This window comes from Oncorhynchus masou, chromosome 14 (assembly GCF_036934945.1).
Source record: "Oncorhynchus masou masou isolate Uvic2021 chromosome 14, UVic_Omas_1.1, whole genome shotgun sequence".
Lineage (NCBI taxonomy): Eukaryota > Metazoa > Chordata > Actinopteri > Salmoniformes > Salmonidae > Oncorhynchus > Oncorhynchus masou.
Genome location: NC_088225.1, coordinates 24,880,991 through 24,897,931, shown reverse-complemented (window position 1 = coordinate 24,897,931; position 16,941 = coordinate 24,880,991). Strand labels below are relative to the sequence as shown.

Sequence of the window (16,941 nt, the reverse complement as noted above, 5' to 3'; positions counted from 1 at the left end):
ACATGGCGGATTTACGACCTCGTAGTCATAACAACAAAAGTGCAATACGAGGGAAGGAGGGAGAAGAGACAAATCATAGGACGACTTGGATTTTGAATTATGCGTTTTACCAGATTTTGGTAAAAATTGGCCAACTCTGATATTTCACGACATGTCTGCTCTACAATGTGAGTGTATTCCATAAAATCTATGCCCCTGTCATTCTCTACAAGAGGGCAAACTTGTCCACAGCATGGCATTGATGCGATGCCTCATGATTTCCGTAATCTTTTCATTTGGAGACCCACAGTGCGGTGTGACCCCGAGCCGTGAACTGTCAAACGAATGCAACGTAACCCGATTGTTGCCTGGGGTCGAATTTTTGAGACCAATTCCATGCATGAAACACAGGCACAGTAGCTATTCCAAAGATTATGATAACAATGCGCGTGCCTTATTTCCCACACGTCAAACAATACGTGGACAGATCAGATAAAAGTCCATTTACTAGCCTGGATGATTTAATTATGTGAGGATGGGTGCAACTTCTCTCTACTCTAGTATATTCTGCTGCACAGAGCGCTATCTTTTCGCAGTGCTATTTTATTATTAATTGCTGGGTGGGTGCGTTCATTTATAGCTTAGTGGGTAGTGTGTGTGCCGAGGTGCCACTAGTGTAACGCGGAAGTTCGTTGAAAGTTGTCGTGCATTTCGTGTACAGTAGACCTTCCACAACATTCGGTGTTCAAGTTCCTTTTTTCCCCGGGAATTGTAAGTGCGGAAACATTAGGACAACAAACTACAAGCACGCTCTTCGCGGGGTAAGGATTTCTTGTGGCCTACCGCCATCTACGTGTTAATATAAATCGTCATTGAGTTGATGCGTTGACACACGTGAAGTTGGATAGTCTACTGTTCATGCAATTCATTTATATTGAACATAACAATGGCAGCGCTGTAGTGGAGGCAATACGCAGGTATATGAAGTATATCCACTTTTTCCAAGTGGGAATTGCAAATAGGCTACCAATTTTTTATCCACACTGATGCATATCAAAGTAGCCTAGTGTAGTGGCGGTATACACCGTAGCAATTATGTAGGCTAGTATAATAGTGAAATCATGCACAAAGTATACTACACAATCTCAAAGTACGTGAGGTATGTTCGCAGGGGCGCAGCACACATAGCCTAGTTATAACCGAATACAGTCTTTCAGGCAGGGGTGAAAGTTAAATTAATTTATTCCCGGTACGGGACCTCCTATTTCCACTCGCAACATATTGCCAGCCTCCAAACAAACAGTGGTGAATGGAAACATACATCTATTACACAAAACACCAACAATTGTATAATGACATGTGGCAATTGTATTTAGGCTCGAATGTATGCGCCCACCGCTGTCCGCGCGACTCTCGTGTGTCGTCCACTCCATGTCAGTGTGCTCGTCGAACAGCAACGCATTTTGGAGAGTAGGCTGCTCACATATTCACGCCTCTGACATGCGGTTATGATAAAAAAGTGGTGTAATAGCCTACAGTTTCCTTGACATGTTGTTTTAATTATTTTGATAGGCTCATGTTTGACCGGTACTGGTACGGCGTAACCCCTCTATTTATTTTGCCTGGACACGGTACTGGACCGCATTACTTTCACCCCTCTTTCAGGCAGCAAGAGCGCGCAGCCGCTTGGAGCAGCTCACAGAATAACGACATCGGTAGCGGGCCATTTCCTGGTTGCAAGTGATTTAATTGTGTTCAGTTAACGTGACAAAACAAGCAAGTATAGTGTACAGCATGGATGAGCAACCTTGATAGGGGTGGAAGCCACACAAAAACGGACCTCATCAAGAGGGGCCGCAGGCTACATCCATATTCCTTAAATTTACCCTTGTAAAACTGACCATCCTACCAATCCTCGACTTTGGCGACGTCATTTACAAAATAGCCTCCAATACCCTACTCAACAAATTGGATGCAGTCTATCACAGTGCAATCCGTTTTGTCACCAAAGCCCCATATACTACCCACCATTGCGACCTGTACGCTCTCGTTGGCTGGCCCTCCCCTGTCATACTCGTCGCCAAACCCACTGGCTCCATGTCATCTACAAGACCCTGCTAGGTAAAGTCCCCCCTTATCTCAGCTCGCTGGTCACCGTAGCATCTCCCACTTGTAGCACACGCTCCAGCAGGTATATCTCTAGTCACCCCCAAAACCAATTCTTTCTTTGGCCGCCTCTCCTTCCAGTTCTCTGCTGCCAATGACTGGAACGAACTACAAAAAGCACTGAAACTGGAAACACTTATCTCCCTCACTAGCTTTAAGCACCAACTGTCAGAGCAGCTCACAGATTACTGCACCTGTACATAGCCCACCTATATTTTAGCCCAAACAACTACCTCTTTCCCTACTGTATTTAATTAATTAATTAATTTTGCTCCTTTGCACCCATTATTTTTATTTCTACTTTGCACATTCTTCCATTGCAAATCTACCATTCCAGTGTTTTACTTGCTATATTGTATTTACTTCGCCACCATGGCCTTTTTTTGCCTTTACCTCCCTTATCTCACCTCATTTGCTCACATCGTATATAGACTTATTTATACTGTATTATTGACTGTATGTTTGTTTTACTCCATGTGTAACTCTGTGTTGTTGTATGTGTCGAACTGCTTTGCTTTATCTTGGCCAGGTCGCAATTGTAAATGAGAACTTGTTCTCAACTAGCCTACCTGGTTAAATAAAGGTAAAATACAAAAATAAATACAAAAAAATGTGTTCATCAACAGTTGTGAATAACTCAGCACAGGTTAATGAGAAGGGTGAGCTTGAAAGGATGCACATAACTCTGCAATGTTGGGTTGTATTGGAGAGAGTCTCAGTCTTAAATCATTTTCCACACAGTCTGTGCCTGTATTTAGTTTTCATGCTAGTGAGGGCCGAGAATCCACTCTCACATAGTTACGTGGTTGCAAAGGGCATCGGTGTCTTAACAAGGCCAGAAACTCTAAGCGCAGCCCTATCCAGATATCTGGCAGTGTCTTCTGATTAATTAAAATTTTCACAGAACCGCTTGTTGCAATTTCGATGAGGCTCTCTTGTTCAGATATCGGTAAGTGGAAGGGAGACAGGGCATTAAAGGGATAACTAATCCAGTTGTTTGTGTTGTCCGTTTTGGGAAAGTACCTGCGGAAATGCTCTCACTCAGATGCTTCGCTATATCACATTTGACATTGTCTGTAAGCTTGAGTTCATTTTCAAGAGCCTCTCAGTGGATGCTGCAATGTACCCAAGTGGCGTCGGGAGCAACTGCTTGCCACCACTCCACTATGTCTCCCTGTCATGGCTTTTGCGTATTTGACTGCCATGTGGATATTATTAAAAACTTGAACTTGAAAATGAACTTGAAATACTATTTTCTATTTCTTTCTGTCAGCTGAAGCACCATGGTAACAAAAAGGCAGGCCCTCAGAGCTGTTGTGCTTTGTCTGGTGCTTGTTGCTGCTGTCAAACTTCTGCTCTCGGAATACAGGTGAGACATCCTACCATGGGCACAATCCTCATTCAGTGATGTGTTTGTAGACTTAAATGATATAATATTGTGTTTTTCTTGGCCTCTTGGGTCAGCCGTTTGGTCTGTGTGCTGAGATTATTTTATTAAAACTTTCTCAAGCCTTTATTAGTCTTCAGAAGGAAATAAAAAAAGTTACTGTTTAAATCTGTCTTGTTCCAGAACTGAAAGGAAACAGAAGTTGGCCATCATGGATCCTGGCTCATTTTGGCACCAGGGGCCAAAGGTGATGGAGGCTGTTACTGTACACAAGTCAGAGGACATAAACTCTTTGTTTAACTGGGCCCAGAAACCAGAGGTTCCAGAGCCTCCAGTAAAAAAAGAAGCAGGCACAGCACCTCTGGAAACCAGCAAAGGCCCTGCAAGAATAGTGCACCTGGATCTGAAAGGTGCTGCACCCAAAGTCAAATACATGAAGCAGGTGAGAAAAGTTCTCTCCTTGAGGTGGATCCCCCAAAAATGTTATTTGCAGGGCCTCACTCTGGATAAGTCTGCTAAATGACTGGTCTGCTAAATGACTGGTCTGCTAAATGACTCAAATGTAAATGTATTCTTTATAAGGTGTATCCCTTTCCTTGCAGTCAAATGACCTAGTGACCTGATGGGTGGAATGTTGTTCATATCATTTAATAATTAATAAACATAAAAAAATTCAGTGTTTCTATATCAAACGGTTTTGTTTTATTTCAGTGTTCTGTGATGTACGTATATAAAGTGTCATGTGGATGCAAACTCCCAACGTAATACATTTCAACTCTATATCTGACATGGTACAGGTGTCTTCTTTTTTGAAGTCCGTAACCATGTGTGTGAGGTGTATTACTTTTGTTTCAAAGTAGAATTGTTTAAGACTACAAAGAAACACTCTGTGTGACCCTGATTTCTCCCACTGCAGTAAAAGGTTTTAAGACGTATATTTTAATGGAGATACTGGCATATGGGTAGTCTTGATTATATAGTATAGCATTAGAATTGAATTGAAAAACATGCAGTATAACAGCTGTATCCACCAGAACCAAAGTCATTGTGACGTTTCCATTCCAGATCTTCCCGCTCTTCTCCTCTCTGGGTGCTGATGGTGTTCTGCTAGAGTACGAGGACATGTTTCCCTATCATGGAAACCTGACCATTCTCAGGTCACCGTATGCCTACAGGTGAGCACCAGATGGTGATGTCTCAGTCAATTTATGATTGATAGGAAAAAACTAGGGCCTGGAGTTTTCCTTGTCAGATTGCATGTCACAAGAAAAACTCCTGATCCTGATGATAAAACTAAGTCAGAACGAGGATGGACAATTCATAGAGACCTGTATTACCTTTCTATTGGATTATTGGTGTTCTATTTAGATATGTGTCACGATGATGAACAGTCTGCTGTATATCTCTGTGTTCTCTGTTAAACAGTATGGAAGATATAGAGGAGATAAAGAGCCTAGCCAAACTCAACAAGCTGGAACTGATTCCTTTAGTGCAAGTGTTTGGACACCTCGAGGTAAGTCAGGGATACTGTATCAGTGATGTAGTGGGGGAAGAAATAGGTGGTTACGCTGTTCACAGTGAGTAACGTAATGCTCCCTATACTTTCAATGCATCTCGTTGGCTGGCCCTCGCTTCATACTCGTCGCCAAACCCACTGGCTCCAGGTCATCTACAAGACCCTGCTAGGTAAAGTCCCCCCTTATCTCAGCTCGCTGGTCACCATAGCAGCACCCACCTGTAGCAAGCGCTCCAGCAGGTATATCTCTGGTCACCCCCAAAACCAATTCTTCCTTTGGCCGCCTCTCCTTCCAGTTCTCTGCTGCCAATGACTGGAACAAACTATAAAAATCTCTGAAACTGGAAACACTTATCTCCCTCACTAGCTTTAAGCACCATTTGTTAGAGCAGCTCACAGATTACTGCACCTGTATATAGCCCATCTATAATTTAGCCCAAACAACTACCTCTTCCCTTACTGTATTTATTTATTTATTTTGCTCCTTTGCACCCCATTATTTCTATTTCTACTTTGCACATTCTTCCACTGCAAATCTACCATTCCAGTGTTTTACTTGCTATATTGTATTTACTTCGCCACCATGGCCTTTTTTTGCCTTTACCTCCCTTATCTCACCTCATTTGCTCACATCGTATATAGACTTGTTTATACTGTATTATTGACTGTATGTTTGTTTTACTCCATGTGTAACTCTGTGTTGTTGTATGTGTCGAACTGCTTTGCTTTATCTTGGCCAGGTCGCAATTGTAAATGAGAACTTGTTCTCAACTAGCCTACCTGGTTAAATAAAGGTAAAATACAAAAATAAATACAAAAATATTTCCGCAAAAGGTGGGTAAACGCCCGCACAAAATAAGAAAGTTGCGTAAACAGCATTTACCCGACACTAAATGCTGCACTATTTAAACACTTGCCCCCCAACCCCCCTTCACCAAAACACGTGTAAATATTGGACTATAAGTTGTGCCTACCTGTATTATACTTATGGTAAAATGTTTATTCTACTGAGCCATTTACTTTATGTTCGTAATCTTGTATTTTATTATTTCTTATTGTTGTTGCATTGTCTAGAAGGAACCTGCTAGTAATAATTCCATTGGATGATATATACTATGTGAATCCCGTACATACGACTAATAAAACTGAAACTTGAAACACTACACAGCTGGTCTGTTTGTATTATTCTCATATTGGTTCCTCAGTCTATTATACCTATGGTAAAATGTTTATTCTACTGAGCCATTTATTTTACGTTCTTATTCTTATTTTATCTATTTTTATTTAACTCGGCAAGTCAGTTAACTCTTGGAACTCCCCATCCCGGATCCGGGATCGTGACTAAAGCCTCAGGCTCATTAGCATAACGCAACGTTAACGATTTCTGAAAATCGCAAATAAAATGAAAATAATGCGTCTGCTCTCAAGCTTAGCCTTTTCTTAACAACACTGTCATCTCAGATTTTCAAAATATGCTTTTGAACCATAGAAATTGACTAATTTGTGTAAGAGTATGCAAAGCTAGCATAGCATTTTGAGTAGCATTTAGCACGCAACATTTTCACAAAAACCAGATAACCAAATAAATAAAATCATTTACCTTTGAAGAGCTTCTGATGTTTTCAATGAGGAGACTCTCAGTTACATACCAAATGCGCAGTTTTTCCTGAAAGCGTCTGTGTGTAGGAGAAATCGTTCCGTTTTCTACCTTTCATCTGGCTACCGAAACGAACCAAAAATTCAGTCACCTACAACGTCAAACTTTTTCAGAATTAACTACATAATATCGACCGAAACATGGCAAACGTTGTTTGGAATCAATCCTCAAGGTGTTTTTTCACATATCTCTTCATTGATATATCGTTCGTGGAAGCTTGCTTTCCTCTCTGAATCCCATGGAAAAATACTGGCAGCTGACTTTTGCGCACCAATTTCGGCGCAGGACACCGGGCGGACACCTGGTAAATGTGGTCTCTTATGGTCAATCTTCCAATGATCTGCCTACAAATACGTCACAATGCTGCAGACACCTTGGGGAAACGACAGAAAGGGTTGACTCACTCCTCTCGCATTCACAGCCATATAAGGAGACAATGGAAAACAGAGCCTCAAAAATCCTGCTCATTTCCTGGATGCCGTCTCATCTTGGTTTTGCCTGAAGCTCACGTTCTAGGGCACGCACAGAAAATATCTTGGTAGTTCTGGACACGTCAGAGTGTTTTCTTTCGAAAGCTATCAATTATATGCATAGTCGAGCATCTTTTTGTGACAAAATATCTTGTTTAAAACGGGAACGTTTTTCATCCAAAAATGAAATAGCGCCCCCCATAGCATCAAGAGGTTAAGGAAAACAAGAGCAAAGAGAAAGAATTGGGCAGACAGAGTGGGAGGGTTGTCACACGCCTCGAGCACTGAGATGCAGTGCCTTCGACCGCTACGCCACTTCCATACGGTTTTATTATTTCTTATTGTTGTTGCATTGTCTAGAAGGAACCTGCTAGTAAGCATTTCATTGGATGATATATACTATGTGTATTCCGTTCCTTACGACTAATAAAACTTAAACTTGAAACACTACACAGCCGGTCTGTTTGTATTATACTCATATTGGTTCCTCAGTCTCTCCTGAGGCTATCATGACCTTAAATAAGCGGATCACTTGTTTCATATTCTATCCATACCAGAAAAGCAAGAATAACTATATATTCCTTGGAATGGTCATTTTCATTGATGACTGCACTAAATATCTAAATATATGGCTCTGAGTGATACTATTCCATTGTATTGTGTAATGAAATTGAACCACTGTTGCCTGTGGGGTAAAAAGTATGCCACAAATCTCCTCTTTAATCTGTCCTCTTGTTATTTCCTCTTGATAGTTTGTGTTGAAGCATGAGAGGTATTTCCACCTGAGGGAGGTGAGGGCTTTCCCTAACAGTCTGAACCCCCACCATCCTGGCTCTGTGGCTCTGGTCAAGGACATGGTCTCCCAGGTCATGGACTGTCACCCTGACGCACGCTGGTTCCACATGGGGGCTGATGAGGTTTGTGGGTGGGTGTGTGCGTGCGTGCATGATTTTGTGTGTGTGTGTACGCCGTGTGTTTGTATGTGTATGAACTAGAACACTACTAATGTATGTAATTGTATCTGTCTGTAGGACTTTCAGCTCAGCAGGATATTGAGATATGCAAATAAAGTGCAAGTAGATTGTTATCATACCAATGAGATAGGCCTACATTTTTCATACCCCCTGGTTTGTATAGTTCCATTCATAATACAGTGTGTGTGTGTGTGTGTGTGTGTGTGTGTGTGTGTGTGTGTGTGTGTGTGTGTGTGTGTGTGTGTGTGTGTCTCCATGTTCCTCAGGTGAGAGGTCTGGGAGAGAGCCAGGACTCTAAAAACTGGTTACATAGCAACAAGGGGGATGTTGGGAAAATGTTCCTGAACCATGCAGTGTCATTGGCCCGTTTCATCACAGAGAGACGGTCAGGGGTCAGAGTGATTCTGTGGGATGACATGTTGAGGAAGATCAGCCCTGCCACTATTAAAGGTGTGATGATGAGATCTCCTAGCAGTACTATTGTACTGTGGATTGATTAAATGAATGTATGTTTTTCTAATTAGAACTGACTGACTTCAGGACACACAAGTGCTTCTATGTTATATCTTTATTTTAAAACTTTATACCATGTTTATTACAATGAATTATGCCATGTGCATTACAATGGAAATTATAAACCCCACTAAGTGTCTGACTAATTGCTCTATAGCTGATTGTTCATCCTTTCATACCCCTAGAGTCAGGCCTGCAGGATCTTGCTTCCCCAACAATATGGAACTATTTGAAGAAAATGGATACAGATGGTATTGGTATGTTTATGTTTTCAGCCATTAATACTTCTTTTGTAATAATATTTTTTTTATTCAAAAATTCCACCCCAGATACAAACACACTTACGAACAACAATTTACGGACGCGCACAAACATTGACTAGAGTTAATCTGCCCAGATTCACATGCTCACACCCCAATCCCTAGTGCCTGCATCCTTTTTTTCTCACATGGCCTTAAATTGTACCAATTTGTTTTTTTTTTCGGTCGCCCATGCTATTTAAATAATAAATCATGAGATTTTCCATTGTGTTAATGATGGCGGATTGATTGATTCCCAAGTTTTTAGTACATGTTTTTCAAGATGAGTGATGAGAGAATTGTCCAGCCTATTGTATCTCACTACACCCCCATATGCCATATGTCTTGAGATATGCAGACAGATGGGTTAAAAGTAAGTTGACATTGTAATACTTATAACATGCCAACTTTCTAGCTCCACCAATAACCTTTGGACTGTATAGCATTCCCAGAAAGCATTGATTATTGAGTCATATTTAGTTTTACACTTAAGACATGTATACATTCTTTTATACTGGATTAAGTGTATATTTTCGTTAACTAAATTCGTTAGGCAAACAAATCAAAAAATGAAATGTTATTAGTCACATGTGCCGAATACAACAGGTGTAGGTAGACCTTACAGTGAAATGCTTACTTACGAGCCACTAACCAACAATGCAGTTTAAAAAAAATACAGATAAGAAATAAGATAAGAAATAAAAGTAACAAGTAATTAAAGAGCAGCAGTAAAATAACAATAGTGAGACTATATACAGGGGGGTACAGGTACAGAGTCAATGTGCGGGAGAACCGGTTAGTTGAGGTAATATGTACATGTAAGTAGAGTTATTAAAGTGACTATGCATAGATGATAACAACAGAGAGTAGCAGCGGTGGGGGGGCAGTGCAAATAGTCTGGGTAGCCATTTGACTAGATGTTCAGGAGTCTTATGGCTTGGGGTGTAGAAGCTGTTTAGAAGCCTCTTGGACCTAGACTTGGCACTCCGGTACCGCTTGCCGTGCGGTAGCAGAAAGAACAGTCTACGACTAGGGTGGCTGGAGTCTTTGACAATTTTTAGGGCCTTCTTCTGACACTGCCTGGTATAGAGGTCCTGGGTGGCAGGAAGCTTGGCCCCAGTGATGTACTGGGCCGTTCGCACTACCCTCAGTAGTGCCTTGCGGTCGGAGGCTGAGCAGTTGTCATACCAGGCAGAGATGCAACCAGTCAGGATGCTCTCGATGGTGCAGCTGTAGAACCTTTTGAGGATCTGAGGACCCATGCCAAATCTTTTCAGTCTCCTGAGGGTGAATAGGTTTTGTCGTGCCCTCTTCTCGGCTGTCTTGGTGTGCTTGGACCATGTTAGTTTGTTGGTGATGTGGACACCAAGGAACTTGAAGCTCCCAACCTGCTCCACTGCAGCCCCGTCAATGAGAATGGGGGCGTGCTCGGTCCTCTTTTTCCTGTAGTCCTCTCCTTTGTCTTGATCACGTTAAGGGAGAGGTTGTTGTCCTGTCACCACACGACCAGTTCTCTGACCTCCTCCCTATAGGCTGTCTCATCGTTGTCGGTGATCAGGCCTACCACTGTTGTGTCATCTGCAAACTTAATGATGGTGTTGGAGTCGTGCCTGGCCGTGCAGTCATGAGTGAACAGGGAGTACAGGAGGGGACAGAGCACGCACCCCTGAGGGGCCCATGTGTTGAGGACGAATGTGTTGTTACCTACCCTTACCACCTGTGGCAGCCCTTCAGGAAGTCCAGGATCCAGTTGCAGAGGGAGGTGTTTAGTCCCAGGGTCCTTAGCTTATTGATGAGCTTTGAGGGCACTATGGTGTTGAATGCTGAGCTGTAGTCAATGAATAGCATTCTCACATCGGTGTTCCTTTTGTTCAGTTGGGAAAGGGCTGTGTGGAGTGCAATAGAGGTTGCATCATCTGTGGATTTGTTGGGGTGGTATGCAAATTGGAGTGGGTCTAGGGTTTCATGGATAATGGTGTTGATGTGAGCCATGACCAGCCTTTCAAAGCACTTCATGACTACAGACCTGAGTGCTACGGGTCGGTAGTCATTTAGGCAGGTTACCTTAGTGTTCTTGGGCACAGGCACTATGGTGGTCTGCTTAAAACATGTTGGTATCACAAACTCGGCCAGGAAGAGGTTGAAAATGTCAGTGAAGACACGTGCCAGTTGGTCAGCGCATGCTTGCAGTACACATCCTGGTAATCCGTCTGGCCCTGTGGCCTTGTGAATGTTGACATGTTTAAAGGTCTTACTCACATCGGCTGCAGAGAGCGTGATCACTGGTGCTCACATGCATGTTTCAGTGTTATTTGCCATGTAGCAGTATAGAAATAATTTAGCTCGCCTGGTAGGCTTGTGTCACTGGGCAGCTCTCGGCTGTGCTTCCCTTTGTAGTCTGTAATGGTTTGCAGGCCCTGTCACATCCGACGAGCTTCAGAGCCGGTGTAGTACGATTCGATCTTAGTCCTCTCTAGGTAGATAGTGTGGTCTACAGCGTATCACAAGATACTCTACCTCAGGCGAGCAATAGCTCGAGACTTCCTTAAATATTGTTCAACAGCTGTTATTTACAAAAATACATAGTCCGCCGCCCCTTGTCTTACCAGATGCAGCTGTTCTATCCTGCCGGTACAGCGTATAACCAGCCAACTGTAAGTTGATAGTTTTGTTGTTCAGCCGCGACTCCGTGAAGCATAAGATATTACAGTTTTGAATGTCAGTTCCTTTTAAGTCTTGGTTCCAACAGTTTAAAAATAATAAGAGATTGTCAGTTGGATAGGCACTCTGCAAGGTTTTCTATATCTTACCTATCATATGAACATCCATTTATGACTCAAATAAGATTCCCTCAAGGTTGCTCTGATGTCCAAAAATGGCTTTTTAATTCTGTCATGGAAATAAATGTATTTCTTGTTACCAAGTCATTTACAGTTTCTATGCCTTTAGTTTTCTATGTGGACCTATTTATTGGTGAATTCTGAAAAGCTATCCAAGGATTGTTCCATAGGGTTGAATTTTATGGAAGTGATATTGGTTCTTATAGAATACATTTCATTTTCTTCATATTGTTAAAGTGTTCTTAACTATGAAGTTGTTAATGTTCTTAGCTTTATCCTTTAATTAAAAATAGACACATGAAAAGATTCTGGGGATGAGCATGTGCATCTTCAATATGTTCCCATTGTTCCTCTGTAGTGAGTTCAACTATATGTCACGACTTGGGTAGCAAGTTGATACAGTTCCAATTCTGGAAGGTTAAACCACCCTCTGACTGAAAAAGATGTCACATTTTTATTTTATGAATTTTATTTGTCCATATAAAGTATGTTATGACCGAGTATACTTTTTTAAAGAATGTCTTCGGTGGGGCAAATGTTATTACAGAGAATCTAGACCATTTTAAAACTGTTTACAGCTTTTGAATAAGAGAGGGAAAATATGATGTTTACCAATACCCCATTTTATAGTTTTTTATTTTGAACAGGAACATTGATATCTAGATACCATGAGGCCGGTTTCAAGGGTATATGGTTCGCCAGTGCATTTAAAGGGGGCACAGGTATTGACCAGCGATGGACCCCTCTTGACTATCAGCTACAGAACCATCTGTCCTGGATAAAGGTCATGAACTCTATGACCAAATACCCCTCCATAACCCTCCATGGCATCCTGCTAACAGGATGGCAGAGGTAAGACGTTGATTAGGGTTGCAACATTTCTGTTACTTTTCCAAAATTCCAAGGTTTTCCAGAAATCCTGGTTGGAAGGTTCCGGATTTCATGCTTATTCCCTTCTGATTCCAGGAATCTTTCAATAGGGATTTCTGGAAAATCTGGTCATTTGGGGGAAATTACCAGAATTTTGCAACCCTGACACTAATCAACCACAATTGTCTCTGATACTGATGTCTTGGTAATGTTCAAAGTGTGTGTACTAAACCAGAGCATGCAGAAGAAATACTGTATAAGGCATGATGTTATATAGTTGAACTAGATTACTTGACTCATAACTCATTCCGTTGGCCCATTAAACTAAACCAACAGGATGATCCTGTCTTTTACTGTGTGTCTGTGTTATGAAGTGTTGCACAAAAGTGTTTGAAATATTTTACCCTCCAGGTTTGAGCACCATACCGTGTTGTGTGAACTCCTCCCAGTTGGCATTCCCTCCCTGGCTATGTGTCTACAGAGCTTAAAGCATGGTAAGTGCCAGGGTAACCTTCTCGCAGTCATAAGGACAAAGATTCATCAGGAGGCAGGCAGGTAGAGGTGCAAATTTGTGTTATTTATTCTATTTGCACAGTGCTGTTGATGATGGTGATACATGTACATGTTGATATATTTGCAAATGTCTGACTTTAAAATGTCAGTATTCAAAAAGAAAAGCCTCCTAACAGGCAAAAACTATCCTAAGCATAAAGGCACAGGTGGTAGAACCCTGCACGGGCATGAATTTGAAGCCCTACCCATGCCCGTGACATTCAGGCCCTACCCTACCCAGGCCTGATTGCTTCTGCCAAATGTAAGGCCCAGCCCTCTGCCCGAAACCAGAAGTCAGAAATAACGGAATATCCATCACAACAGCTCCACTTGGGCTTCTCTGCTCAATGAAGAGACATGAGACAGCAGTTAGCTGTAAGCTACTTTTCATCACTCTAACACTGACAAAACTCTAGGAACATTATTATTTCCTGTGAAATTATCTCCTGGCTTATATTTGATGAGGTTGAAGCACTTCTTACACCTTGTTATGATCTTAGTCAGATATGACTGTGCTGCGCAGCAAAGCACACGCAAATGGCTCAGCTTGAAAATGATAGTGATCAGTTTAGTTATACCCAAGTCCTGCCTATACCCTAGCTATTGATGAAAAAACAGGCCCTATCCGGCCCTAACCCGATGTATAATGTCGGGTCCAGCCGGGCTTGGGTTGGGTAGCAGAGCTCTAACAGGTGGGGTCTGCTAGGCTCAGTTGCAGCCTCCCCAAACAAATCCTCAACCAGAACTCATGAGAACATACCCAAATGGACACTTAAAGGAAGAATACACTCAAAAACGATATTTTGGAAAATGCATCATATGATTCAAAACGTATCATCATCATGATGATGTGGCAAGTGACACTGCTTCTTGAAAATCCTATATCTTGAAAACTTGACTGCTGACAAAAAAACATAGGGACTGTATCAACAGTAGAGTAATGAAAAAATACCAAAAGATAGTTGTTGAGTCGATTTCGTTCTTTAAATACAATAAACCACACCTATCCTGGCACTATGTGAGCGTGGGTGCACTCAACATTTACAAGACTGAGAAACCAGACATGTGCTCCAAACAAAAGACAATAAAGCAATTGACAGAACTAGTGAATATAATGAAATGAACCAAAGCTTCTTACTCAGAAGTGTTGTGCAGTTTGTGAGCTCTCCGAAGAACGTGTCCACTACGGACATGAGATCGGTAAAGTATTACAGTACACCGGTCTTGTCACTAACATTATACAGCTCTCCGAAGAACGTGTCCACTACGGACATGAGATCGGTAAAGTATTACAGTACACCGGTCTTGTCACTAACATTATACAGCTCTCCGAAGAACGTGTCCACTACGGACATGAGATCGGTAAAGTATTACAGTACACTGGTCTTGTCACTAACATTATACAGCTCTCCGAAGAACGTGTCCACTACGGACATGAGATCGGTAAAGTATTACAGTACACTGGTCTTGTCACTAACATTATACATGCGTCTGTTGGACAGGTGCATTTGATGAAAATGCAAAGATGGAGGCTCACCACATACTGGGCTGCAACATCAAGGTGGAGAAAGATATCTGGTTAGTAGTAGTCTCAGCTAGTAGTATAACAGTACTATTTAATCAAATGTGAGTCAACTTCAACTGAAATACTGTTTGGTATTATGAGAAAGACCAATTGCAATTTTCTAGAGAAAGGAAAACGTACACCTGAAAGTTGGTGAGGAGGTGGAACTTGGTGATTTCTCTTTTGTGTCAGAGCAAGAGTGTGTGGCTACATTCTTTTCTTAAGTCAACCTGAACTGTACCATGTCACATATGGTTTACTTGAAATGCCTAGCTTTGTGAACTTAACAAAACATATGTTGTTTGGTAAAGTGCTTGACCTTTCTCTCCTGTTTGTCTGCCTCTGTAGTGAGGGGAGTGGAGCCTTCTCAGGCTCTCAGATCTACCACATGGTGTTTTACATTCACACAAACCTGCAGAAGGAGGTGGATGCCCTCATGAAACACTAGTAAGCATCCATCGCTTCAATTTTTATTTGTGATTCCAGAGTATGAAGAATACAGCTTAAGTAATTAGAAGCAAAGAAGTAATTCAGATGCAAAGAAAATACCATATATTTTTCTGATGACAATTTATTGTCTATTCATCTGATGATTATCTCATACAGCCACATCAAAGGGGGTTTCAGTCGCTACCACAGAAAATATAATTTTGCAAATCCAAGAATTATAGGATTCTTCCAAGGTCAGCTGAAGAAGTAAGTATTGCTTTTTTAAATTCTTGATGGTTAGCCATCACCTTTCTCTTCATCATTAACGCCACAGAGACATTATCTGGATGTATGAGAGATATTCAGCCACTTGGAGGACAATGGAATAAAAAGTGCCTCTTCTTCGTTCGTTAAACCCTTGTCTCCTCTTCCAGACTGTTGGATAAGTGGGAGACGTACATAGAGAACTTCCGTATGGAGATGGAGGCTATCTACTTCCCAGACACAGTGGAGGAGTGGATGGAGGAGAATGTCAACGCCAACATGGATCTACTGAGAGAGAACGCCCGGGATGCCGAGCGAATCCTAAAACTGAACGGACAGCCCAAGTCACTGAAGACCTTATAGTAACTGGTCTTGTACAGTCTCCAGACCTGATGCCATTGGGTTGTAACTTTGCATATAGTACCTGTTGATGGTATGTCTAAAGGAGTTTTTCAAGACTGTGCAACTTGACCAGGAAATACTCTGGACCATAGTTATGCCGGTGCTAGTTGTAGCCTGTAACTAGGGTCCACAATTTGGCTCTCTGGCTTTACAAGCCATTAACTGTTTGATTGTGCTGAATAGTAACGTGTCACATGGCTCATATTTACATTGAAAATCATGCTCTTTGTATACAGTATGGTAGCAGAATCTGCACAGCAGAATCTGCACCATCTGTTTCTTTGTATGTTTGTTTATTTGTAGAGGAGAGTTCTGATGAGACTAACATTCTGTTATAACACTGTCTGTATTGCATTATCATTATAGGTTTCCTGTATATGTTTTTTCTAGATCCTCCCTGTTGCCACATAATAATGCAACTAAGGGTTTTGCCAGTAACCATGGTATAATATGTTTTTTACTGCTTGGAATTTTAGCATGGGGGACTTGGATGGTCTATGAGTTATGAGCAGATATAAATTAATTATTAAGTGTATGCTTAAGTGTATGCTTGAATATGAAGACTACAGAAAGGAGGACTGATCCTGTTATGATCAAATTGCACTGTAAGATTCATGCAGTCTATATTTATACTGCAATGTTAACATGCCTTTAGAGCGTAGCTCTTTATGTTCTATTGATATGCTGCTGCACAGTCTCAGGTTAAAACACTGTCTGATTGTACAACATTGTTGAATATTGGTCATTACAAATTAATTGTGCAGTCATTACAAATTGAAGATTGTGTATTTTGCACATATTAGTTGATTATGCTTGATTATCAAGTGTTTAACTTGATTATTGTTATTTTATTGTTAATACTTGATATTTTCTTTAAAGAGGATCTCTGACAGTTCCCTGGATGTGTAGGTTATGGTATCATATTTCAAGTTTTGGTCACCTTTGGTTTCCTTTATCATAGCCTAAAAAGTTCATTGATTCATAGATTTATATGATTTGATTCTGGTATGTGAATTCTGAGAGCTTAAATAAATGGGGTTCATACGCACAAGATTTATT

General features: G+C 41.3%; 1 protein-coding gene across 3 annotated transcripts; it reads left to right on the top strand.

Moving 5' to 3' along the window:
• The first annotated feature begins 29 nt into the window (after positions 1-29).
• zgc:113333 (beta-N-acetylhexosaminidase) lies at positions 30-16,935 on the top strand. 3 transcript variants are annotated; one of them, XM_064986991.1, is made up of 14 exons: positions 30-167; positions 3,419-3,514; positions 3,716-3,974; positions 4,598-4,707; positions 4,958-5,045; positions 7,928-8,092; positions 8,416-8,599; positions 8,848-8,919; positions 12,449-12,653; positions 13,083-13,165; positions 14,726-14,801; positions 15,136-15,234; positions 15,394-15,483; positions 15,651-16,935. In XM_064986991.1, exons 2-14 carry the CDS (start codon positions 3,429-3,431, stop codon positions 15,841-15,843), a joined length of 1,710 nt encoding a protein of 569 aa, XP_064843063.1. In that variant the 5' UTR covers positions 30-167; positions 3,419-3,428; the 3' UTR covers positions 15,844-16,935. The 3 variants fall into 3 exon arrangements, with proteins under 3 accessions (XP_064843063.1, XP_064843064.1, XP_064843062.1); XM_064986992.1 differs by lacking the exon at positions 30-167 and adding an exon at positions 378-800 and having other exon boundaries at positions 8,848-8,913; XM_064986990.1 differs by lacking the exon at positions 30-167 and adding an exon at positions 382-800.
• Positions 16,936-16,941: the final 6 nt, after the last annotated feature.